The sequence below is a fragment of the Pogoniulus pusillus genome, chromosome 10 (genome assembly GCF_015220805.1).
Source record: "Pogoniulus pusillus isolate bPogPus1 chromosome 10, bPogPus1.pri, whole genome shotgun sequence".
Classification (NCBI taxonomy): Eukaryota; Metazoa; Chordata; class Aves; order Piciformes; family Lybiidae; genus Pogoniulus; species Pogoniulus pusillus.
In genome coordinates, this window is record NC_087273.1 from 5,804,932 (window position 1) to 5,831,924 (window position 26,993).

Below are 26,993 nucleotides of genomic sequence, written 5' to 3' on the forward strand. Positions count from 1 at the left end.
CCAAGCATCAATAAGCTGGAACAAGTCCACTAATACAGTGTGTTTACATTTATAGAGGATGCACTGACATTTTTATGGACTGCCAAATGTATCCCACGGGTGAAAAAGGATGCAATAACGAGGACCATTTAGTTATACAGTCATTGTTAGCCATCATTTAAATGAGATATTAAAGTGGTGCCCTTGTGCCAGCACACGGTTAAGAACGGATCAGTGTTTCCATTGTAAAACTTTGTTTCCATGGGTTCATAGCGCAGTTACAAAAGTTCACTCAGAGCTGGAAGTGGAAACCAGTGCCAGAATAGGAACACAAAATTAGAAACCAGATTTCTGCTTTTCTCCCACCTTTGCTCTTACTTAGAATAGGATCATAGAATCAGTTAGGGCTGGAAGGGACCACAAGGATCATCTAATTCTAAGCCCCTGCCGTGGGCAGGGACACCCTACCCTAGATCAGGCTGGCCAGAGCCAACTTGACTGCTCTTTCCCCTTACTAATTTGAGTATTTTGCAATGGAAAAAAAAAATAGGATCAAGTTCTGTCTTTTTTAAGAGCACAGGATTTGTGCCAAAGTGGTTTTATGAATTCTTTTAGCAATGCAGATAAGGAGTTAGTTACTCCTTATGGGCTAAGCAGTTAGTAGCTTGATATAAAAAAAAAAATCACTGATTAATGCTGTCAGCTACCTAAATAAAGACCTTCAAGACCTTCAAAGAAGTTCCATGCAAACAAGAGGATTTTTTTTTTCACTGGGAGAGTGATGAAACACTGGAACAGGCTGCCCATAGGGTTTGTGGAGTCTCCCTCTCTGGAGATACTCAAAAGTACCCTGCTCTGGCAGGAGGGTTGGGCTGGATGAGTTTTGGAGGCCCTTTCCAGCTCCTAACATTGCATGATGAAGCAGTGAAGGTGCATGCTCACTTATGTGTAGATTCAATGATATAAAAGCCACAAATATGCACATTGCATATCATAAATATGCTGCACAGTGGGCAAATGATTTCTCTTATGTATATAAAGCAGAAAGACCACAGTAGGTCTGAAAGCTAAACGGAGTGTCAGGCTCAAAACTAGTGTAAGCTAAGTAAGTAAAGAGGTTGTGTCAATAAAGTACACAACTCTGGGAAGAGGAACATGAAAAGCTGACTCTGCTCCTCACAGTCACGACTAATTCCACTTCAGCTGGTAGCAACACATTTGTCCTCTTGAGGTCAGAACTCTTCACTTGTGAAGTGACATGCTCTAGAAACTAGCTGACTGGGGACGAGCACAGATCAGTCCTGTGCACGGCAGCAGGGTAAGATTGGTTATAACAGATGCCAGAAAACAGCAATCTTGGGTCTGGCCCCGAGAGGACAAACTGAGCTGCCCATTTGCCTTAGAGAAGGTTTGCTTGAAAACTATCAGTGTGCTGCTACTGCTTGAACTTTATTTACAGGTAGATAGAAAAGACTCAACACATCAACAAACAAACCAACCCACCCCCAAACAAACCCTCACTCTTACAGTCTCCTGCCAGAATGTTCTTAAAGTTCTCATCACAAAAGACCCTTAACGTTACCAGAGCACAAAGAGGCTGGAATTTGGCCTGTGCTGTTTCTTGCAGGCTGACAGCAGCCACTGCCTAACTGACTTCCCTGCGCAGCATTTGGTTTCCTCTGTTTGCGTGGGCATTTCATACCACAACAAAGGAGAGAGAGGCATTTTGAGAAGGAGAACATAGTTCTGAAACCACAAGAACTGGCCTAGGGGCAGGTGTAATACCTAAAATTACTTGAAATTTAGTCAATAAAAAAGAGTTTAAAGTAATTTCTGACAGTATAGCTTTACTATAACATTGTTACAGAGACCTTCTCATTAAAGCCGAGTTTTTTAAATGACTCATTTGCAAGATGTGTTCCTTTAGCAATGCTAGGATTAGAGGGGGGAAAAAAAGCTTTCAAAAGCAAACTTTTGTTTTGTTTTGTGTTTGAGGCATTTGTCTTTCCACTCTCTTTTATTTATCCCAGGCTGTTTCTTTCCTCTGGATCCAGAGCGTCTGAAGTTGCAGTCAAGCATACCTCTTTGGGAAGCACTGAAGGTGAGCAGATTTTTATCAGGTCATTGAGTGATTCACTAACGGGATGAAGAAAAGAATGGTTGTGTGCAGAAACTGATGCACAGACTCACCCACCAAGGTGTTCAGCTGCCTCCTTCCTAGCTATTGTCTGAAAAGTCACAAGGGATGGAAAACCACTCGCTGTTGTGGTACACACAGGAGAAGAACCAAAAAAAGGCACTGTCTTGGCATTCTTACTGAGGCAGAACTCACTGTGAGGCTTGTCCTAAGCAAGACAAGGGCTGCTAAGTGTCATCCCAGAAACATCCCACAACGACACAGCTAACAGAGAAATCACAGGCTGAACATCCTTTGACTCAAACACATCGGAATAAATCAGAGCAATAGGAGAGAACAGTGCTGAAATGTAACCAGCTATATCATGAATGATGTACATCCTCACTTCAGCTGTCATGGATTTGGGGCCTGGAGTTTCTTTCAGCTTCATTATGGGCATCAAAGGTTTTTGAGGTAATAGAGCAACTTGAATGGAAAACAAATTTGTCTGAATAAAGGATTCATCAAAATTAAAGGATAAACTCCCCAGCCCAAACAAGAAACCACTAATAATCCTGTCTAGTCATGAAATCTGGTGAGAGATTTCAGAGCAGCAGCTCAGGATGCAAACTTCAGAGGTACTCATGAAGGGTTGAAGCTCTCATCCTGTCCCCACAAAGGAGTGGACCACAAGAAAAAACTCCATGCCTTTAACACTTGTTAGGATGCTTGTTTTGATTAATTGTGCCTGAGATCTTTCTGGATGGCTGTCCACTGTAAGTCTGCAGCTGTCATATGCAACACCACTTTTTCTGAACTAAAAACAGGGACAAGTTTTATCAAATCCTACCAGTTCTTGGTCTCTTGACACAATACTATCTTTCAGGGTCTTGAAAATTTGTCTAATGGGTTATCTGGGAAGGGCCTCTCCTGTGTGGTGCAGAAGAGCCAGAAGCACTCCAGGGGAAAAGCAAGGACAGAAAGGCTTCACGGCCACATTATAGAGTTGTGCTTCAGAACAGAAACAAATTCACTTCTGAAAACACACAATTGCATTTCAAAATGCACAGCTGAACTACAGATTACATCAGTGAAGATTTCCTTCCAGGTGTCTTACTATAGATTCAGGAGAAATGGCCAGAATCTTAGGGTAGTTCTGCTAATCACAGATGAAAAAGCTGTCTGCTGAAGGGGCTGGCAGTGGGGACGGTAAAATATGCAGAAGAAGTAACAGCAGCATAATTTCTTAACTAATGCAGCCACATTAAGGACAAGAGCAAACCTGTGGGAGACAAATTTGAGGTCTGAGAGTGCAGAGGATCTAGAACTAAACTATCTCAAAAGGGAAATATTATGGATGTACTGTTTCCATCACAGGACTGGCCAGGCACAAGGAAGAAGTCAGAAACCAGAGAAGGCCTTTCACTCCCTCATCATCCCAAGGAACATTTGATCCGAGGGTGGTCTCCAAAAGTACTTTTCTACTATGAAAAACAACAAAAAAACTCAAAGAAAGAAACAAAACCCAAAACCAGACCAATAAAACAAACAAAACACACATCCTTTCCACAAAAAAAAAAACCTCAAACAACCCCCCCTCAAAGAAAACCCAAGGCACAACCAAGCAAACTAAAAACGAAGCAACCCAAAACAAAAAAACCACCAACCAAACCTCCAAAAAACTCAAAAGCATACAAAAGGAGCTGATGGTACCTATGGCAAGGGAAAGACAACAGCTAACTGGTTCTGTATTTTATGTAAATACTTAGAGAAGTGACAGGAAAAAAAACCTTATAACCACTCCCAATTTATTGCTTTGGCACTTGAACTGTGAAAGTATCAGAAGAGGAGGAAAGGGATTAATGAATAATGTGTTTATAGGACTGCTGCTACCCAGTGTCAAGTGAGAATATAAATACAGTCAGAAAGACCACAGAGATGGGATTTAACCCAAAAGCCTTCTAAGTTTAGAACAATAAATATCTTTAATCAGATATGATTAAAGGAGCAAATATCATTCTGCTGAGATGATGCCATCCCTTCACCCACACTTTTAAAAAGAAAAATGCATTACACCTTCCTCTCTTTCAGAACAAAGCAGTGCACATTAGACATTACATTGCAAAAAGCAGTTGTCTTTGAAAGACATGGGGGTTCCTCTGTAGGACAGCAACTAGGAAGTCCTGTCTCTCTGTCCGCCAAACACAAGGTATTTGCATCTCTAGCTACCAAAGCTTCTCTTTATGTTTATATATATATATATATATATATATATATATATATATATATATATATGTGCTCTCTAGTCCTGTCTCTCTGTCCTCCAAATGCAGGGTATTTGCACCTCTACCTACCATAGCTTCTACTTACGTTTCTCTCTCTATATATATATCTACCTGTGCACACCAGTCCTGTCTCTCTGTCCTCCAAATGCAGGGCATTTGCACCTCTACCTACCATAGCTTCTACTTACATTTCTCTCTCTATATATATATATCTACCTATGCACACTAGTCCTGTCTATCTGCCAAACACAGAGTATTTGCACCTCTAGCTATCACAGCTTCTCTTTACGTTTCTATATATATCTACCTGTGCATACTAGTCCACAATCACAAAGAGATCCAAGTGCCACTGCCAAAGATGCCAAGATGTGGTATTTGCCAAGTGCAAATTATGCCTCAACTACACTCATTTGCCAATGCCCCTAATTGCCAGTACTGTCGCCAACATTGCCAGTACTTTGCAGATAGTGTAAGGGATCTCCAAACCACGTTATTGCTCTATCACATGCAAATAGGACCTTGGTTTCCACAGAACTTACACATGCAAAACACGAATAAGGAGATGCCAGAAAGGGAATGTTAATTACTCCACTTCCTCCACATGATACTCAGGCAGAGGCGCTGGGTAGAGAGTTGAGGAGCAAAACCAGTAATTTGAATATGAGAGTCGATGTAAACATTACATCCTAAAATGCACAACTGTTGCTGCACGAAGCATGACTGTTCTAATCGTTTCTTCATCTGTAAATCGAGGTCCCTAAGCACTAGAGCAGACGAAGCAGTCGGCTGACAGCGCAGGATCAGGGCTGCGAACGGACCGCTACCTTCGTTTTCGGAGACCTGGGGCTTATTGCCTGCACACTGTCACCCGAGAGCGAGCTGCCTCGGCAGCCAGCTCAGCAGTCAGGGTCTCACAGCCGAAATCCCTCCCCTCGGCTCCAGGCCTGCGAGTCGCGGAGGAGCGGCCGAGGTGGCTGTGCCCGCCCTCCGCCGCGCCCCCAGGGCTCCGGCCCCGTAACCTCCCGGCTGGGCTCTGCGGAGGCTGGTGGACCCGCGGAGCTGCCCTCCGATGTGGCTCGCATGGGCGGTACCGCAGGGTCCCGCGGGTCCGCAGCCCAGCCCCGCCGCGGCCCGCACTCACCTGCAGCCCGCGGGCGGAAGCCGCGCACCGTGTTGCCGTGGCGGAGGTGCAGCCCGGGCAGCCCCGGCAGGTCTCGTCGCTGCGCCGCCCGCCCCCCGTGGCCGCCGCTGTACTGGTCGTAGAGCCTCAGCATGTGCTCCGACACCTTGTCCTCCGGCTGCAACCTCTCCGGCCGCCCCTGCTCCTCCGGCTGCGGCCGCTGTCCCGGGCCGTAGTCACCTGCCGCGGCTCTCGGCCGTCCGCCGCGCACTCCTGCCGGGGTGTTTCGCCGCCGCAGCCCGACCCAGCGAGCCCTCAGCACATCGCCCAGAGCCAGGCACAGGCACCCCCAACCCAGGCACAGGCACAGCATCCAGCGGTTCGCCGCCATCCTGCCCCTCCGACGCGGCCAGGCGAACTCCGCAGTCTTTCTTGTCGCTTTCTTGCCCCGGCAGGCGAGACCGAGCCCCCCAGCCAAGTTTGTTTCGGTCGCACGCAACCGCCGGCGACGGCAAGAGCAGATGAGGCCGCGCTAAAAATCAGAGATGAGGTTTCCTCTTTTAGGGAAAGCGCCGGGGGGAAGCGAAAAAAATAAGAAAAGGAGGAAAGTGAGGTGGAGGAAAGTGCCACGACGTGAAGAGCCCGTTCCTCCCGCTGCGGGCAGTGAAGCGATTTATTCCCGGCTGTGCAGGTTGTTTTCTGGCGAGAGGTGGAGGTGTCGCGCTCTGTGCAGCTGGATGCTCGCTCCCCGCTCTGCCGTGCAGGCGCAGCCCGGGTGAGGCTCCGTGGGTGTGCGCGGGGGGTGCGTGTGCGAGCGCGGCGCCGGGGCTGGGGCTGCGAGCGGCAGCCACTCGCACCGCCCTCTCCTCCGGTCCGCAGCGAGCGGCAGGCGCGGCCGCGGGGAAACCACCACCCCGAGTCCAGAGACTCTGGAAATCCAATCACTGGCACTGACTGTGTCCCTGAGGGCAGCGCGGAATGAGGGGGGAGGTGGTTCCCCTCCCCACCTCCACCCAGCCTCTTCCAAAGGCAGTAAAATAACACGGCTGCAATAAAACAAAAATCACGACTCAAACCGCACTCAACCTTTTCCCCTGGAAAAATCTCACGGCCTAGCTGGTCTCAGAGCACAGCCCACGGCAGGCAGGTGGAAGGGGTCCTAACCGGGCCATGAGGAGCTTCAAAGAAGCCCCGCTCTCCACAGGACCAGTCACACTGAGTGGTACTCCCTCCTCTGAAAGCCTCGAACCCGGTCAGGGCTAGCAGAGACATCTCCAGCAGCACACTGGAAGGGACATGCACCGTGTCAGAGAGAACGGAGGACAAACGCTTCTGTGAGCTGTATGGGATCGGGCAGGGAAATCCTGCACGTCAGAACTTCTCTACTACGGCAGAGCCCAAGGAAAGGTTACTTGCTTGGCTGAGTCCATTTCACTTACCTCTTGCCTTTTCTGCTTTTCACTATGAAAAACATAGAAATGTCTCATCCACCTTGCTAGTGCCACAGCATCAGACAAGACTCCACTGGATGCTTAACACTGTCCCTTCCAAAATACACTTTGCAACACAAAGGGTGCCTACCTCATGCATCTGGTGGGCAAAACCACAGGAGGTGGGAGAGAAACCTTGCTGCTTTTTCACAGTTTGTAGATGTGTGGGTTCACAAGAACGACTTCTTGCCTAACCTGAAGAAAGGAAACAAGAAAATGGCTTGCATATTAGCGTGTGGTAAAGCTTAGCACACATTTCCAGCACATTTTCAATGGGCTACAGAAACTGTATCATGTTCAACTGCTACTGAAGGTTGAACTTGCTTTTCAAATTCCACTGAATTTGAGATTGGTAATAAATATCGTTACGATGTCTTAATAAGCCCACCTGTAACTACAAGAGGCAAGCAGGAAGAAAAGTATTTCAAAAGCAGAGCAATGATTTTGCTAGGCTTCTATATTGGAGTGCTCAAACACAACCCATGGCAGGATCTCAAAACAGTTCCGAGTCACTGAATTTGCTACGGCATCTAAAAATATTACATCTAAAACGTACACACACAATGTTAATGCTAATAGCAAGAATTCTCACTTCCCTAAGAAGCTTATGAAGACTGCACAAGTGAATGTACATGAATGTGAAGGTGTGATGAAGGTTTTGGACACAATAAAACCAATGCAGATCTCTGAAGGAAACCAAACTAAATCAAAAACCCAAACCAAACCAAATGCAAAACAAACAAAAAACCCAAACAAAATCATTTGAACTGATCATGGAGAAGTTCAACCCAAAAGCTGCTGTTTTACATCCATGTCAGAACTGTTAATCCCAAAGAAGACTCTTTAAGCAGCTGAAATGCTGGAACTGTTAGTTCAACATCAGTCATGTTATTTTCTATTGGCAAGAGATGTGATTTATAAAAAGCCCCAACTCACACCACAACTCTTTGAATAAAACAAGCATAACTGAGTCCTCTCTTAAACCCTACACCACCAAATAGGTGTCCACAAGAATATGTTTTGCATACCCAGCACCTCTTCCAATCTGCACCCTGGCTTATGAGACTGGACCACTGTACATCAAAAATTACTTCAGTAATGAAAAAAATATCCAGAGACAGCATATATCTGACACCATACTCAAGCAAACAAGGATTAGCCAAGAACTGAAGTTCAGTGTGGAAGCTCAAGTACTCTATTGCTGATCTTTCATTTAAAATCTTTCAAGTGTTAGCAGAAAGCTCTGTTTAGGCAAAATCCATTTGGAATTTGTTTCCCAGAGCTTTACCACATCACTTGATTGTGGCTGTGTAAAACAGAAAGTTAGCTCAGTGCAATTCTCTCAGAGCCCATAAGTGTGATGGTTTGGGTGCTACCTGCACCCCCACACTTAAGAAAATCACCCCGAGTAGACTCAACTGATCTGGAAATGGAAGAATGAAGCTTTAGATTTACAGCTAGCACAATATACAACCAGATATTTACAGTATATACAGCTATAGACAGAAATATACAAGGTAAAAAGTAATACAGAAACAGAACAGCCCTCCCAGAAACCAGAGTCCCCAGGAGGGGCTCACAACCACCCTTCCACCTTCTGCCCACTCCTCTACCCCAGACTTTGCCTTACATTCAAGGTGAGTTTGGAGGGTCAGTCAGGGGGGTTAGGAAGCAGAAGGATTAGTCCAGCAGGTTAGAGAAGTGCATGCAGCCCAAAATCCAGAGAGCAACTCTATTGTCTATATTTATGTTCTTGTTCTTACACATCTCAGCAAGCCTATGAGGGAAGTAGATGTCACCATTGTTTCCTTTTCACAGTCTATAATCTAGTTGTTCTCACCAAAATATTCTAGCTAGGCTCAAATTAGCACACTAGAGAGAGAAAGAGGACAGCTGGTGTGAGGCAGAAAGGAAAAAAAGTGATTTCTAAGGGCATTGGGTGCCTGCTTTCTGAACCTGTCTTTTAAGGTAGCCAATGAATTTTGAGAGAACGCATTGGGTTTTAAATACCTTCTGCTTCACGGATTGACACAGTGAGATGCTCACTATACACAGTTCTGTGGCTCCTAGCACTAAAAAATATCCTTAGCTTGAACTGGACATGAGATTTTAAAACCCCAGAGCACTGTGCACAAACCAAACCAAGCCAGCACATGTAAGGTGCTACTCCTTGTTAGCAAATAACACCTTGCAAGCTCTCAGACCTGACCTCCTAGATAGCAGTGCTTTTGCACTTCTCTACTATTTCTTTCCCACTTTTTTCCCAGGGAAGAGTTGCAATTTGCTAGCAACTTTAACACTGTTTAGAGAACTAAACTTTGACTGTGTCACAGAGAGCTTACAGTTTAATCTCATGGTTGAGAATTAAGAAGAGGGGTTGTTCTGATTTCCAAGAGAAGAAAGAATCTCCTAGACACTATATTTACAACGGTCTGGTACCACACACAATGGTGAAGCTATGTGCCTAGCCTTTGCTGCTTCCACAATAAATACTGTGGAGGTAGAGGCACCCCTAGGCTCATCCTCACAACAGTTCTGACAGTGAATCTTTTCAATTGCAGGCATCCATGAGTGCAACTGAAACCACTCTTCCTCTTATGGATTCAGTGTTTCCAACTGGAATGCAGCCTTTGCTTTTTGCCTGTGGTAAAAGAATCTGAAAGATCAAACTCAATAGGCTATTTAGATACTGCTCAGATTCCAGCTGCTTCTACAATGCTGTAATAATGTGTTTGCATATAGCATTTATGGGAGAGGACAGGAAGTGGGAAGAAGTAATTCACAACTGGGTTGGGACAGCGATATAAGAGGAGAAGGACATGCTGTGACAAATGTCCAGGCTGCCGAGTTCACCCAGCACAGGCGCTATGAACGCCCAGCTGAAAGGGCTGCACGATCAGCATTGCCAAACATGGGTGCACTACACTGTCACCCAACCCAATGCTGGGAGGAAAAGGACCCAGAACCAGTTATAATAGATCAACAATATCAGGACTAAGACATTAGAGAAAGATTAAATGGAAGTCAAAATATCTGTTACTGAGTGGTAGCTCAATGATTTCTTATGGTTGCATTTTTTTGGGGGTGGGGATACTAATACAGGTGCCCTTGGATTACATCTTTCATTAATGCACCACTCCTGGCATGCAGTGAGACAGGCCATGTGTCAGTGCCATCTTGCTGGGGCTCTGGTGGGAGGGAAGGGGCTGTAAACTTCACAGTTTCCCACAGCTGTCCCAGAGCACAACACTGATAGTAGGGAAGTCCTTTAGGTACCCTGTCAAACAGAGTACCCTCAGGTCTGATGCAGAGAGCCTCCCCTCACTGCAGCTAATCCTCCATTTCTTTGTTTCTTTCGCCAGACACACACTCAGAGGCAGACGGTGCTCAAGAATTTGCCCTTGTTACAGTCTTTGAGGACTGTTTTCACAGCAGCTGAGATATTCCTTTGTGCAGTATTCCTCCTCCTGTGAAACCCAGTGGGATGCTTTAACATGCACATCAGTATAATCAGAGCCCAAGATTGTTAATCCCATCCTGCTCTCTCATGCATGCTCAAATTGCTCCGTAAGTCTACTAACAATATCAGTCTTCAGCAATATGCAGCACTTCAGCAATATACTAAGCAAAATCAGAGCTTACTCTGAACTCTGGAGCACAAATCCTATGAGGAGAGGTTGAGGGAGCTGGGGTTGTTTAGCCTGGAGAAGAGGAGGCTCAGGGGTGATCTTATTACTGTCTACAACTACCTGAAGGGGCATTGTAGCCAGGTGGGGGGTGGCCTCTTCTCCCAGGCAACCAGCAATAGAACAAGGGGACACAGTCTCAAGTTGTACCAGGGTAGGTATAGGCTGGATATTAGGAAGAAGTTCTTCACAGAGAGAGTGATTGGCATTGGAATGGGCTGCCCAGGGAGGTGGTGGAGGCACCATCCCTGGGGGTCTTCAAGAAAAGACTGGATGAGGCACTTAGTGCCATGGTCTAGTTGATTGGTTAGGGCTGGGTGCTAGGTTGGACTGGATGATCTTGGAGGTCTCTTCCAACCTGGTTGATTCTATGATTCTAACTGAAAGGACTATCTAAATTTTTGAGATAGTTTAATTCTCATGACTCCGCTCTTCTGTAAGCTCTCTGATGTGGGTGACCAACAAGAAACCAGCTAATCCCAGCTGTAATGGTCATTTTGGTGATATGGCTGCTTCAGAGCTGGGAACTGTCCCAGTATTACTGGCTGAGACAGCACCACCGTTTCTGCTAGGACAACAGATATCCAGTAAGAGCGCTACAGATGTAATCTTGGACAGTGATGCTGCAAGGAAAGCACTCAGTCTACTTCAACACCCTCAGCTCTCACCATTCTGTGTCAGAGACTTTGAAACATACATTCTACCAGTCCTGATCAAGGAAGTGAACTAATTTTTGGCAGCAAAAAGCTGCCAAGCTACACAGCGCAAAATCCACAAGGGTTATTTTCTATCCAGTGTGTATTTTCTACTCATCATCTTAATGCAATTTTTGAAGTGCATATTCCATGTATGCTCAGCACTGTGCAGAGAATCTTCCTGGCTACGAGTTTGCACCATGAGTCTTAGCTCATGCAGCCAGTGCACAGCAAATATACGCAAGGAAGTACCAGTTCTCAAGTCAAGGCATTGTTAAAGCAGAGAAAGACTTTTTTTCCAAGGTTCCTCTGAACTACTACAGCAGAAGTGCAGGGTGATGTGATGAGATGGGAGTCAGCAGCCCTGTTATTCTCTACCACTCCTGGTATTTTCAGGAATTCTAATGGGGACCACCAGAAACACTCAGGTATTATGACTGGTTTCTGTTTGTGGAAATGAGGACATCTAGCTTTAGGTGTCCATTTTCTAGCTGGGTGAAGCTATTCACTTCACTCAATGGTAGGCTTTGAGTCAGACAGTCCGCAGGTCATACAACTGCTGAGACACTTTTTGGAATTGTACTGCTGTGACTTGTAACTTCAAAGAGCAGAACAATATTCCTTAGGTAGATTGTGAGCCCCTGTGATCCTTCTGTAGCCTTCAATTCAGGGGCAGCCAGGTGAACATGTGAAAAAGAGACTCTCCAGATTTAATGCCCTCTTTTGAAAACCTACAAGTTGGCACATAAAACTTACAGACTGGCACACAGCAGACTCTGCATTTGCTAATTGTGGGGGGGAATATTTTTTCATCAGCAGATGAATATTCATTGCTACCTGTTTGCACAGTTAATGACCTCTGATGGCAGAAGCAACTCTGCTATTCTTTGCTTTCAGCCAGGGTTTGCTTTCCTTCTACCTATTGATGCTTAATTGCTAAGATATGGGTGTATTAAAACACTGAGAAGTATGCAAGGCAGTTTGGCAAAATGAGAACATGGTTTCATTTAAAATGAAATATTTTGATTGAAATAAATTGTGGTTGGTTAGTTTGGGCTCTGACTACATCCCCATCTGAAATTCTCCACAGGCATCTTTTCAGCTCAAGTTCTGTAACATTTTACAGACAGAATGAGGGCTATGGAAAGAACCTGTGGTTTGGTTTTCGGTAGATATTTTGACACTGGCACTACTTCCAGAATGGAAATGTAGCTCTGCAGTTTTTCTTGAGATACATTACGGCCTGAGTCCTGCTCCAAGTGAAGCAGATGGGTGCTCCAGCCTGGTTGCACTGATTGGCAAGGTTTCATAGGGCAAGCATGCTTCACAATACAATCAAGTCATCATCTGCTGATACATTTTACTACTGCATTTCATTCTCTTTCAAATTGATTAGGGTTTTTTAGGATGATAAAGGCAAAACAAGAAGCCTAAGAAGGGTTAAAGAATGTGTTGAGCTGTAATGTTGATGCAATAGCAGTAAAAATGATTTGTGCAGAATGGGCCTTAGTCTGAACTTGGTGCAGAAACACACTACATAGCTGCATTTTTAATGGAGATAAGTAAATGTGGTGTTAATTTCTTATTTTTCTTCCCCCTCTTCCCCACCCCCCCCCCGTCTTGTTTTGTCAGTGTAGCAGCTCAGTCATCAAAGCAAGTGTGGGAAAAAAGCTTACCTGCCTTTCCTGTGTTTATAAAAACAAGGCAAACATTTCAGGATGATATACTGACAGGCTCCACATCTCAAACACTGCCCAGCTCCTAAATCACTTCTTTGGAATATCCATATAAACTCATCCGCCTTTCACATAGCACACAAATCATTTTGGTACAAATGTACAAATCGAGTCTTAGTCAGTCTGGAGGGCAGGTCTATACACAAAACAGCTGCAGCAACATGAAAAGCTACAGCACATGCAGACAGACAAAAAGAATTACCAGCCCCACATGGGACAAATGCTGCATACACACTGGTGTGATTATGGAGAGACTCCATCCTATCCAGTACAGTCACTCCAGATTTCCATCTATGGAAACCATTTGAGATAACAATTTGAGCTGCTACAGATAATCTCTAATTTTTATTGTTCTCTTCCTGGCTTCTTTTAAGAAACAAGAGAACTGCAAAGAGGTCAGCTAATGCTGCTGTAGATGTAGGCACCAAACTCCACCTGGTCCATGCATGTGCACCTGTGTGTGCCTACAGATGTACTCACAGGCACATACGTGAGGCAAAATGAAACTGAAACTACCTGAAATTTTGGCTATGCAAAAGGTAACTCCAACTGCCACTCTCCCTTTTAGCAATATAAAAGTTGCTTGCCTTACAATCAAGCAGGACTGCACTTTCTAAGCTGACCTTCCACATACACTTATTTTACCACTGTACTGTAGCCTTTTTGCTCCTCAGCCTTGGGCATATAGTAGCCTTCACTCTTAATTAAGTCTATTGAAACAACGAGCAACTTCAGTGCCATTTTCAGGACCCCTTTCAAAAGTGCTATTTAAAAACTTCACCAAAAACTTCCAGGTTTCCAGGTTTTTTTCAGAGCTTGCTATGTAATGCACATAACTGGTAACTTAGTTATTTGTTCCTGCCACACAATCATTCGGAAGTCCTGGGGAAGAGGAAACCACAAGTGCTCTTTCTGGGGGAAATGAAATAATTACATATTTGCATAACAAAGTGATATTGGCAAAATCTGTTCAGCATGTGAAGGCCAATCCCACACTCGTGCTTATTAGTTGCCTGTCTTTCCAGCTTTCCAGAGTTTATTTACAAAAGCAACCTCCACTGCTGTGATTTCTACATGCAGCTCTCCTCGCTGTCATCTGGCAAACACCCCTTGCAGCTTCACCTCAGCAGCCTCACACCAACTCCTGGCACCATCTGTTTGTCTGCCTCAGATGGGCTTCTGTGTGTTCTGATTTAGCAGGGCTCCTGCCACCAAGTCTTTGGGTCAGTGATACCAGCATTGTTCCCAGCAGCATGTTTCTCACTTGCTCCTACTCTTACTAGATCCATCATCTCTGCCTAAGGTGCACTCCCTAGAAGCCATCACTCCAGATAAACCTCATCTCTTCTCACTGGATTCAGTCTCATAACCCAGTCAGCAGAGTCCTCTGTGGTCAAGCCCTGAATGACTCACTCATACTCAGCTGTATCCCTCCCCCATATTCCTTACATACACACACTGCCATATATGACACTGGGAAGTTCATAGCCAGCACAGGAGGACACTAAGCAGTGCATCAGCTGGCAGCACTTGGCATCTCACTACACAAACATGCAGAGCCAGCTCTCCCCTTTGACTTGGGAACAAAGTGGCACTTGCTCTCTCTGAACCTCCTTGCTCCTGGAGACATGTATAGAAAAGAGCCTTTCACTAGGGAGGGTCAGGGGAGAAACTTCTACCAACCTGCTCCCGTGTACAGCTACTACATCTGTCCATCTTATTCTTCTGCACTCGCTGGCCTGTTTGCTCAGGTGGCCAGCAGGAGCCTTCCTGCTGGAGGTACCTTCCCAGCATAACTTCTTCCCTGGGGCCAGAGATCATGTTTTTGCCATCACAGAGAACCTCTGCTGTGGAACCTGCAATAATTCTGCTTGGAGCTGAACTGAGCTGAAATAAACCATGCATCAACTGAACAATAGTCCAGTAACAAGAGTGATATTTTTTTTTCTTGAAAAGAGCATGCACTGCACACAGGGCAAATCTGCATGGCTTCAGCACATTCAGCACCTGTGTTTTTGTTTTCTTTGCAGTGGAAACAGTGGCTTGGCCTGCACTGCTTGTCCTTGCCTGCCTTGCAGAGAAGTGCCCAGAAGTTCTACTCAATTTTGGGCTGATTTTTATTCTGTATGTGGGGAGTTAATGGAGGATTTCCTCTTACAACACCGATAGCCAAAAGGAAAACATCTTGCGCTCAAGTTGCATGCTCATGGACATCTTTTTGTTCTTTATGTGAGAGGATGGCACAGCCATCTTTTGGCTTTGAAGGGGCAGCTTTCTAGGCAATGCTGCTGCTGGAATCACAAACTTAGGAGTCCCTGAAGTGCTGCTGCTGGGTTTTCTGAGCTGATGCCTTACTGTACAGCTAACAAATTCAAAAGTAGGGCTTAATTACCATCCTTACTTGTGTTCCTCAGACAGTTGGCCTTCCACAAACCCACTTTTGGTCAAAGAATGTAAAGCTGCTGACTCCTCTCCATAAAACCACGCCGAACTCACCAGAATTTCATTTTGCACAAGACAAAAGTTGCCAACTGCCTCAAAGCATCCTGTTGAATTTCAGATTTTGGTGTAAAAATTACTTTTCTTTTCAAAGCCCTTGTATTCTGAACCAAATAATAACTCTTCCTGTATTTCTGCTCGTGGCTCACAATGGAGATATTCACAATCAGTTTCATGCTACTTTTCATCTCCACTCCACTATCTGAAATAACAACAGCTATGAAAGTTGTTACAAGACTAAGGATCCAGACTCCACATAAAAGGAGCAAAACTATAGTTTTGGCGGGGAAGTAAAGAAGTAGAAAATAATCCAAAACATACACAGGCTAATAAAATCTGTAGACAGTAACTCTTCTATGCAGTTTAGGCATGCCTGGAAAAAACAGATACGCCCTTGAGTCATATATCTAGAGTTCCTGGGATCCTTCGCAAGGATGAGATGTCCCATCAGTGCCTGCAATCAGTTATCTTACAGAATCATAGAATCAGCCAGGTTGGAAGATACCTCCAATCTCATCCAGCCCAGCCTATCACCCAGCTCTGTCCAGTCAACTAGACCATGGAACTAAGTGCCTCATCCAGTCCTTTCTTGAACACCTCCAGGGATGGCGACTCCACCACCTCCCCAGGCAGCCCATTCCAAAGAAGCATGGAAACACTGCCTATGGTATATGTCATGACCAGCAAAGAGAGCAGAGTCTCTTTTCAGACTAGAATGGAGATATTTCCACTCACCTGACATTTATTGTGGGGCAGTTTGCATTTGTTTCTGCTAAACAGCCAAGGAACATACACCTGAAGCTTTCATGTGGTTACCAGTCCTTAGAAAGCTTCTCTCCTGACTACCATATGTTTTGCATGCTCACCATACCTCTGCCCAGGCCAGAACAGTGACAAGATGTGGGGAAAAAACACCACTGACAATTTAGGGAAATTGGCTGCTTTTAGTTAAAAGTTTAGTTAAATTCCACATATGCACCATGTGCTCCATGCTCATTGCTGTCTACAACTACCTGAAGGGAGGCTGTAGCCAGGTGGGGGTTGGTCTCTTCTCCCAGGCAACCACCAACAGAACAAGGGGACACAGTCTCAAGTTGTGCTGGGGGAGGTCTAGGCTGGATATTAGGAGGAAGCTCTTCGCAGAAAGAGTGATTGGCATTGGAATGGGCTGCCCAGGGAGGTGGTGGAGGCGCCATCCCTTGAGGTCTTCAAGAAAAGACTGGATGAGGCACTTAGTGCCATGGTCTGGTTGACTGGATAGGGCTGGGTGCTAGGTTGGACTGGATGATCTTGGAGGTCTCTTCCAACCTGGTTGATTCTATGGTTTTATTAGATTCTACTTCATGTTAATTTGTTTATCATGATTCTGAGATAAGGCTCTCCAAGCTCTAAGAGCCACTTCCCAACTTTATTTTTATTAATATTACTTTAAAATCCAGTTAGATTGAGGCAGAAAAATGACAACTCCTTTATCAAAAGATAGGAAAAACACAATTCATACCCTTCACACCACCTGTCTGTTCAACCAGCCCTCATCATGAGGCTTTCTTCCCTCCCAGTACTAAAGAGAGGTAAACCCTAATGGTTTTGAAATGGCTCAGAAGTTCTGATTTTTAAGTGGAAAAAATAAAACCCAAACAAATCATCCCAAACACTGAGCTGTATTCTAGAGGCAATTTCACTTTTATGCTAAAAAAGCATTTGAGAGGCAATTCCTAACTCTTCTCTTGAGCTGCCTCAAGACACAGGGGCAGTCAAGCACAGCTGAGGCGATGCCAGCAGCCTGGTTTTGAGGTGAGCTGCAGGCAACGATTGAAACCTTCGTGTTTGGTACTGCTGAAGGAGGAGATCTCCCCGAAGCACCAGGGTCAGAGAAGCCTGCCCTGGCGGTGCGAGGCCTTTGCTTTCCACAGCTCGGCCCTCTGCAAAGTCAAGAGAGCGACGGCACCCCCGAAGTGCCCTGCCCGTCGGGAGACCCGGGAAGCGGCAGCGAGGGGCCGTGCCCAGCTGCTCCCCGAGCAGGGCGCGGGCAGAGGCTCCTCCCGCCGCCGTTCGCGCCGCCGGCACCAGGGGGCTCTGCCCACCCGGGCATGGTCCCCGCGGTGGGGCCGCTGCGGAGAGCCCGGTCCCGTCCCTCTGCCCCGCACACTGGCGAGGTTTCTAAGCATCGCTAAGACCCCCCTCAGTCACCCAAGGCTGAAGCGCTGCATGTAAGAGCAAGATGCTACAGTCAAGATTTGACTGCATTTTGGAAATGGCAGAGCTTGGCAACATCGAATGTTTTATGGGAAACTATCTCAGGCTTCTAAGTCTTCGAACGATTGCAGCTCTGGAGTAACAACTTTCCCTGTGTAACTGCTGAAAAATTCCCTCTCCTTGCAATCCAAACAGATTTTTAAGGCGTCAGCTGCTGAGGCTCTCAACGCTTTCCAAAGGGAAGTAGTCTCCATGAGGCTGGAAGACAAACCCGACCCTACGGAAAGCCCAGCAGAGCTGCTGCCGTTCCCCTTGTTTCAAGTTGCCTCACTTGTCCTTTTCACCAACTTGCAGTACGGAAGCCTGGAGAAGTTTAGCCTGGAGTGATCCCTGGGGTGATCTCATTATTGTCTACAACTACCTGAAGGGAGGCTGTAGCCAGGTGGGGTTGGTCTCTTCTGCCAAGCAAGCAGCAACAGAACAAGGGGACACAGTCTCAAGTTGGGCCAGGGAAGGTATACATTGAATGTTAGGAGGAAGTTCTTCCCAGAGACAGTAATTTGCCATTGGAATGGGCTGCCCAGGGAGGTGGTGGAGACACCATCCTTGGAGGTGTTCAAAAAAAGACTGGATAAGGCACTTAGTGCCTTGATTGGACAGGGCTGGGTGCTAGGTTGGACTGGATGAGCTTGGAGGTCTCTTCCAACCTGGCTGATTCTATAAACCAGAAAAGATCATAGAAATCATGCAGTTCATTAAAGAATAAGGTGCAAGGAATTCTTTCCAACCTCTGTCTACCTTTGTTTCCTCTACTTTCACCTTTATTTTTGTCTGTAACTGTCATGTTTGTTTTCCTGATGGAACTTCCTGCTGCTCAGTTGTGTGCTGTTTCCCAGTTCTCCAATAAGCAGACAAGGATGCTGGTGGTTGCACTATCTGAGACATGTACAGATGGGCAAACTCCCCAAGTGTCCTGGGAATGGAAGAGAGTCCCTCTGGGCCACTGCTTTGCTTGCTGAACCTCTGCCAAGTTGGTACTAGAACAGCATCAAGAGCAAGAATGGATGAAAAATGTCTTTTAAGGAACCATTAATGCCATCAAAATGTTGCAGTCTGCATTTGCCACTCTATTTCATATGACTTCTCTTGGGTACAGGTGGTAGCTGCTCACAAAGGTCTAGGCCTAGGTGAAAAGAAGCCTCCCAAGAAGAATTTAAAACATCCTCTGTTCCAGGAAAGAATTCAGAAACTCCATCCCAGCTACCTTGCTGCCTTAAGAGTAGTGGGAAAAGTTGAGTCCAAGAAGCAAGATGCAAGCCAACTTTAAACCTGTATAAAAATACCACCATCTCTTCCTACTTTGGGGAAAAAAAACACAGAAAAATAAGGGGGGGGTGGGGGGTGGGACATGGGACTGGACACAGCACCTGAACACAAGGTGAAGATCTTTCAACTGCTTATTTTTCTTCCAGATGACTTGAAAATAACTAAATGAACCACTGGGCAAAGAGTCACACAGATGGACCTCAGGTCCCTCTTCTGACAACGTGGGCATAGATAATGTGGAAATAGAGCTCTGTTTCAATGGGTGTCCATGGTGTGCTGTCTGAAACACAGAATATCACAGAGGCTCAGAGAGAGAAAAGACACAGCTTGAGTTTTCTTCTTCTTCTTCTTCTTCTTCTTCCCATGGAACATAAAGATTGAAAAATGCAGCTGGCTTTGAGGGTGTGGATTTCTCATTGAAGATTAACATACTGACAGGAGGCAGTTTGCTTCTCCTTCAATACATTTAGCAGATGGAAAGACAACTGTAGAGTTCACAGTATCACCAAGGCTGGAAGACATCTTATAGATCATCAAGTCCAACCCTTTACCACAGAGCTCAAGGCCAGACCATGGCACCAAGTGCCACGTCCAACCCTGCCTTGAACAGCTCCAGAGACGGCGACTCCACCACCTCCCCGGGCAGCCCATTCCAGTGTCCAATGACTCTCTCAGTGAAGAACTTTCTCCTCACCTCCAGCCTAAACTTCCCCTGGCATAGCTTGAGGCTGTGTCCTCTTGTTCTGGTGCTGGTCACCTGAGAGAAGAGAGCAACCTCCTCGTGGCCACAACCTCCCCTCAGGTAGTTGTAGACAGCAATAAGGTCACCCCTGAGCCTCCTCTTCTCCAGGCTAACCAATCCCAGCTCCCTCAGCCTCTCCCCGTAGGGCTGTGCTCAAGGCCTCTCCCCAGCCTCGTCGCCCTTCTCTGGACATGCACAAGCATGTCCCTCCTAAACTGGGGGGCCCAGAACTGAACACAGTACTCAAGGTGTGGTTCTTTGGTTAAATACAACCAGGAACATCAACTGGCCGAAGAGAAGGTCTTCTTGCAAAGATCAAGCACGGGATGTGCTGATTAGAGTTTGGTCCATAGCAAGCACTCCTCCAGAGCTTGTTTTCCATCAGTGTTGCAGAAAAACCAAAGTCAGGTGGATGTCAGCGGGACTCACAGGCCTGTGCCCTGCACCTTCGATGTACAAGCACAAACAGTTCTTAGTGCACTCCTGGAATACGAGGATCTTCCATGAAGATACTCAAGAGCTGGTTATTTGTTACAGATGTTCTGCAGCTGCAGAAGGCTGGCTTGGTGGCTCACTTTCAACACAATGAAACGTTCTTAGGTATGCATTTTGGCATCTCTGACAAACCAAGGCGCTTATTTCAAAACACATATAATTTGATGTTTGGTACTCTTACTATTCATGTTGTTTGGTACTCTTACTATTCATGTGTGACCATCTTCCATGGGAGGCACATCAAAGGAACCATCATCCTAGATTGGCTCTGTGGAGATCTAACCAAACAATTGCCCAGCTTAGTTCGTGTGGGTTTTGAGAGTAACCAAAGCCTGAGTGTTTGTTACATCCAATCCTGGGTGTTACTCATCCGCCCTACACTTAAGAAAATCACCAAGACTAGACTCAGCCACTGGAAATTAAAGAATGAAGCTACATTTACAGCTTAGCACAATATACAAGCAGATATTTACAATACATACAGCCATGGGCAGAAATATACAAGTCAAAAAGTAGCACAGAAACACAACATCCCTCCCAGAAATCAGAGTCCCCAGGAGGGGCTCTCAACCACCCTTCCACCTTCTTCCTACCCTTCTACCTTATCCCAGACTTTGCCTTACATTCAAGGTGAATTTGGAGGATTGGCTAGGGGGGTTAGGAAGCAGGGTTAGTTAGGCAGCAAGTTAGAGAGAGAGAAGAGCATGCAGCCAGAGCCCAAAAGCAACTCTTACCTGTGTTTGTGTTCTTGTTCTTACACATCTCAGCAAGCCTATTAGTGAAGTAGACATCACCACTGTTTCCTTTTCATAGCCTATAATCTAATTATTCTCACCAAAATATCCCAGCTAGGCTCAAACTAGCACAAGTTTTAAAAAGCATGGTGGCAATGTTGGTTGCTTGCAGAAAGAAGCCATCTATAATCATAAGACCTATTCAGCTCTCAACATGAAAGACAAGACAGCCATAGCAATTTAAGCAGCTTTCAACTATAGCTGAAAATACCTGGGTATGACTTGAGTATTTGCTTTGTGAATAAATGGCAGAGACCAACCTCAGCAATAATAGCATCAGAATAATATTTAGGTGAAAGCAGAGGATGCATTTGCACTGTCAGTTGCATGAGAGACATAACAGAGTCCACGACATTCACTCAGTTTACAGCTCTGCTAGGGCACAGGTATTTGCCTTTCTTTCATTCAGTTGTAAGCCCTTCTGAACCATTTACTGCATGCTGGAGAAACGCAGCTTTCCACAAGGAGATGCATCACATTTCTCTTTGCTGTGGTAGTGCTTGAGAATTACTACTGTGATGGACACAGCTCTGGAGACCACCTGAAAGTGCTTCCTGGACCACCACAGATCTGCAAGCCAGACGTGGGAAGTGATGATTTCCCCTCAGGATGTCACTGGCATTCTCTTACTGCCTTAGTATCTTCCTTTCTCTTGTTTTTAGTGTAATTCTGATAACAAGGAGGTTTTGGAAGTCTCCTCATGGGCCAGATACAGTGGGAGGGGCTGCACTTCAGCTCCTCAGGGAAAATCCCAGCTCCCAGGAGAAATGTAGGTGTCAGGCTGGGATAAACTCTGCAGCAAACCACTTGACCAGGCTGACTGTGCTCACTAGTTTCCAAGATGTCAGGTGCTAAACAGAACTTAAAAGGCATCAGTCTGCTATGTCAAATACAAAATGGACACAGGAGGGCTTCAGCAGCTTCTCAGTCTTTCTTCCAGGTGCTGGAATTCCCCAAGCCTTCTCACACTTTTGGTTTTTGACTCCTCAAACCTTTTATCACTTGACCTCAGCCCTCTCATGCTGTTGCCACACAGCTAACTAAACAGACTGTCACTGCACTCTCACTGTTAGTCTTTCTTTAGAAAGCCTTTCAGGTCAGATGTCCCCACAAATTGCACAGTGTGATGGCACTGACATGCACACCTCCCTGAGACACTTATTTGATCACTGCAGCTGCAGGCACTTCATTTTTGCTGCTGATTAGACAGGCACGTCTTTTGCAAAAGGGGGAGGAGATGGAAGTAGGTCAGGAAATCATTCTTCTTCTAAGGAGGATTCAAGAAATTTACAAAGTGCCTTTTAATTTTCCTGCCTTCTGCAAGGATGCTCCATTCCATGATTCTGGTATTTAATGGCACCTTGATTTCATAGAATCATAGAATCAGTCAGGGTTGGAAGGGACCACAAGGATCGTCTAGTTCCAACTCCCCTGCCATGGGCAAGGATGCCCTACCCTAGGTCAGGCTGGCCAGAGCCTCATCCAGCCTGGCCTTAAGCATCTCCAGGGACGGGGCCTCAACAGCCTCCCTGGGCAATCCATTTCAGGCTCTCACCACTCTCATGCTGAAGAACTTCCTCAAGTCCAGGCTGACTCTCCCCACCTCCAGCTTTGCTCCATTCCCCTTAGTCCTGTCACTCCCTGATAGCCTAAAAAGTCCCTTCCTAGCTTTTTTGTAGGTGCCCTTCAGATACCAAAAGTGGTATCACTCTTACATAAGCTAAGTCTTTCAACATCCTGAGTCAGTAAGTATGGAGCAGTGTATAGTGTCTTGGAGGTGAATCTACTGCACCTTCACAGAATTCATCCTGGCATCACTGAAGCTAGCAGACAGTTCCCCACTGAAGCTGATAGCCTTGGGATTAATTACAGGCAGATAATGTGAAGAGGTGTGCTCAGGACAAGTTCTTGAGCAAGCAAGTGAGCAGAAGGAAAAGCTGCCCACTCTCACACTCTGTGCAGCCTAGCATTTAGAGGCCTGCAGAAAGCGAGCAAAATGTGGGTGAATGTAATTCATTCACTTTAACAGCACTAGTTCCTTTGATATGCTGGTTGGTCATCTACAGAGTGATGCTCTTGAGTAGCCATGCTAAGTGGTGAACAGGAGATTTTCCAGCCACTGTTTAAATCTTAAGAATATGAACAAACTTATATAAAAATTACATACACAGATTCTTTACACTCTCTGATTGGTTACCTTATTTATGCATATTTCATGCAGATCTTCCCTGCTCCCCAGGACACAACCTGGTTAATGAATCCAGTTGCCTAAACAGAGACTGTTTCTGCTGGAAACCACTACCAGATTAGGAAGGAATTACACTATGTTATCTTGGGGCACTGGGGGGGACATACACATCTCTCTGCAAAAAAACTAAACATCTGAAGGTGGAAGTAGTCAATTAGCTGACAGATAATAACTTCCTGTATTTTGACAAGTTCCCAGCCCTACTCCAACCACAAAGCTCCATCTAAGTCAGCAGAGGCAAGATCAGAGCTCAGAGCGCCTTTCAGTCAGGAAATTAATGCCTGTTGCAAACAGTTTTGTCATGGACTCTTTCCATCATGTGCTTAGAGATGTGAGAACCCTGGACTAGGGGCTAAGAGAAGGGGGTAATGCAGCTCTCCAGCTGCCTTTTCCATGTACAAGACCTGAGGTTCCAAGGATTCCCATCTTCTCTAAAACAAAGTCCAGCATTCAGGAAGCTTGGATGTCTGTAACAGAAGGAATTTCCCCCTGCGGCCAGGCTGGATGTGGCTCTGAGCAACCTGATCTAACGTGAGATGTCCCTGCCCCTGGCAGGGAGGTTGGACCTGGATGATCCTTGAGGTCCCTTTCAGGCCTGACAATTCTGTGACTCTCTGTGGAGTATGAGAGACTTAGCAGTGCTGGTGCCCAGCTGCAAGAAGAAAGAATGTTGTTTGCTGGGGGTGTATAAGTAGTTTTTTCTTTTAAGACAATGGCTTGTTGGTGTAGTGGAACATAACAAGTAGCACGCTGTCTTTGGGAATACAGACTGAAAGAGCTGAGGTGGGGTTTATTCATTTGTCAGCTAATTCCAGTCTGAGCAGAATTTCATTCCACAGGCAGGCAGATGCACTTTCAGAACACAAGAGTCTAAACAGAGGTGGTTGTATCTTCACCATGAGAGTGGTGAGACCCTGGAATGGGTTGCCCAGGGAGGTGGTTGAGGCTCCATCCCTGGAGGTGTTTAAGGCCAAGTTGGATGAGGCTCTGGCCAACCTGGTCTAGGGTATGGTGTCTCTGCCCATGGCAGGGGAGTTGGAACTACATGGTCCTTGTGGTCTCTTCCAATCCTGGCTGATTCTGTATCCTTAAAGTTATCCTTTGAGTACTAAAATGAAAACAGATCTGACCACGTGGAGCTTAATGACTTTAATCCAAAAATCTCTGGTTCCTTTTGTGCTAAACCGTTTGCTATTCATGTGAGATGCAAGGCAGGCTTTGTTACAGATCATCAGTGGCTGGGGGAGCCAGGGCACCAAAAACATTGGGAGGATTTTCCTAGTGTGTGGGCTGATGGCACAGCAGCAGAGTCCCAGCTGGTGGCTGCAGCCAGGAGTTGAGTTGCTTTGGTTGAATTGCTGTGGCTGCTGACATTAAGTGAGCTGGACAATCACTTTCCTAGAGGCAAATCCTTGGCAAGGTTACAAGCAGGATTTTGATGCTTCACTCTGTGATCTTCTCCCTTTTTCCCTTGTTCTACAGTGGGAAATGAGCTGTGATGGAAAAGCTTTGTCCACAGCTCATTCCAGAGATGGAAATGCCATGGTGCATGAGGCCTGGGTAGACTGTAAGAGCACTTCAGATCCTGAACAAACCATCTGACCAAAAGAAAAGGAGGAGTGCATCTGCAGGGCGAGAGCTTTGTTGTCCCAACTTACTATTTACTATATAAATCAGCAAAATCAGGGAGACAGAACACAGGGTAAAGGTGTTTATGTCTCTGTTGGCCCTACCTTTGATCCAATGGGGCTAGATTATACTACTCTACTCTTTCTTCCCCTCAGGATAAGGATTGGTTCCTTGATTCAGTTCTCTATTTTTCTTTCCCACCCACACATACACAAAGATAAAACCATTCCCTATAGCAGACTGGGACTTCAGTCAAAAACTAATTATAAACAATGATGGTTCAACAGATTTCTTCAGCTTGTGGTTGGGTGAATTTGTGATGCAAACTATCTGGCTTCTGACCCTCTCCTGGTAATTTACAGACCAGCTTGCTTTAGCTGGGCAGCAGCAGAAGGGTGTAGACAAGGGAGGTAGAGGCATGCAGGACAACAAAGATGACTAGAACAAGGAATAAAGAGAAGCAGCAGTACCTTTATGCTGACATTCTCTTTCTTTCTGCCCTCTGGTAGAGTGCACTGATAATCATTTTAATGGGGGGAAACTGGCATTTTCTATCTGCTTGCCAAGTATGACAGAGTAGCAATATACTTGGGTAGGATTTGGCTCCACTGTCCTTCCACAGCTTTCTGGTGCAAATGAAGTCAGTGTCTCCCTGGGACACAGCTCCACAGCACCCACTGGTTCTTAGTAAAATGCATGTCAGAGACCTTAAACAAGAACTAGCTACCTTTTTTTTTTTTCACCTAGGAAATCTAAAGGTGCTGAGTTTTGCATTTATTTTTCCTCTTGAGGCAGCTTTGACTGAATATATTTGTCAAACAATTGACAAAGTAGGGTGAAAGTGTCACAGCACTGTGGAAGACCAGGGCAGTTTGATTTGCCCACAGCTACTGTGCACAACAGACATTTTGGTCATCTTTTTCCTGCTTACCTGTTCTGTATTGCCACTACTGAATTAAAACCTTGCAGCATTTAGCCACAGTCAAGTGTCTGTTTACCTTGCACTCTGGCTGTAAATCGGGAGGAACTCCAATGAACTTGTATAAAGTTGGCAGAAATGAGCACCTGGCCTATAGGACCAATCCATGCCTCAGTTTCCTCAAAGCAGTGGAAAAGCAGAGCACTGTCCACTGCCCATGCAGGAGTCAGCAGTAGACAGCAAGGGTGTGTGATGGCCTCTTTATACAATTGGTACTACAGGTAGCAAGATCTCTGCCTCTCATCTGTAACTAGGCTTCCCTGCTCAGAACTGGCAGAGTGAGAGAGAGGCACTACAGCCAGAAATAGTCTTTAAAGCTGTTTTGGCCTATGCCTTTGCTATTTAGCTGATGTGTAGCTCACTGGGTCTCATTAATGAACTTGGGAAACAGCCTCAGCAGCAGCGGGGTCAGCAATGACATCGCTGCAGACAGTTTCACAGATGCACACTGCACCAGCTAGTACCAGACATCTGAACCTAGAAGAGACACAGCTTCTCTCTCTTGCTCAAATCTGGACAGCTCCTTCAACAGCACATTCTCTCTGCAATTCTTGGACCTAGCTTTTCCTTTGCACCTCTCCCAAGTAATCACAGAAACCCTGAAGTTCTTAACAGAGAACAGTGGCAAAGCTGGTTGCAGGAGGGATAACACTCACCCAGGACGTTCAACAAGCTCAAGACAAGAGTTAACACATCACTGCTGGTCCGCAGGATTGCAACTACTCCATGGCAATAACACTTATGAAGAGCAAGAATCTGAAAATACCTCCCTGAGCTGTTGTCTCTCCCCTTTTCTCATAACTTTAGAAGCAAGCAGTTTTTCCCTTTTCCTCTTGCTTCACCAACAGAATGAAGGCTCTCCCTCACCACCAGCACTGCCTGTAGTTTAAGAGCTTCAACTTGCAAGCCCATCTGCATTTGCTTTCAGTGGGTGTTAGGAGACACTCTCAGTGTCAGAGCACTTAGAAATGTCTCTCC

At 45.8% G+C, this 26,993-nt stretch overlaps 1 protein-coding gene across 7 annotated transcripts in view; it reads right to left on the minus strand.

Annotated features, from left to right (window-relative positions):
• The window catches only part of BMP3 (bone morphogenetic protein 3), a 157,336-nt gene that overhangs the window by 10,935 nt on the left and 119,408 nt on the right, over positions 1–26,993 (minus strand). For all 7 annotated transcript variants that reach the window (XR_010303643.1, XR_010303641.1, XR_010303642.1 and 4 more), the window contains exons 4-5: positions 7,082–7,185; positions 5,522–6,546 (exon numbers count right to left, since the gene is read on the minus strand). Coding sequence is in view for 4 of the 7 variants with exons in the window: in XM_064149637.1 (XP_064005707.1) it covers positions 5,522–5,891 (370 nt within the window). In the remaining 3 variants the exon portion in view is untranslated. The remainder of the gene's footprint in view (positions 1–5,521; positions 6,547–7,081; positions 7,186–26,993) is intronic.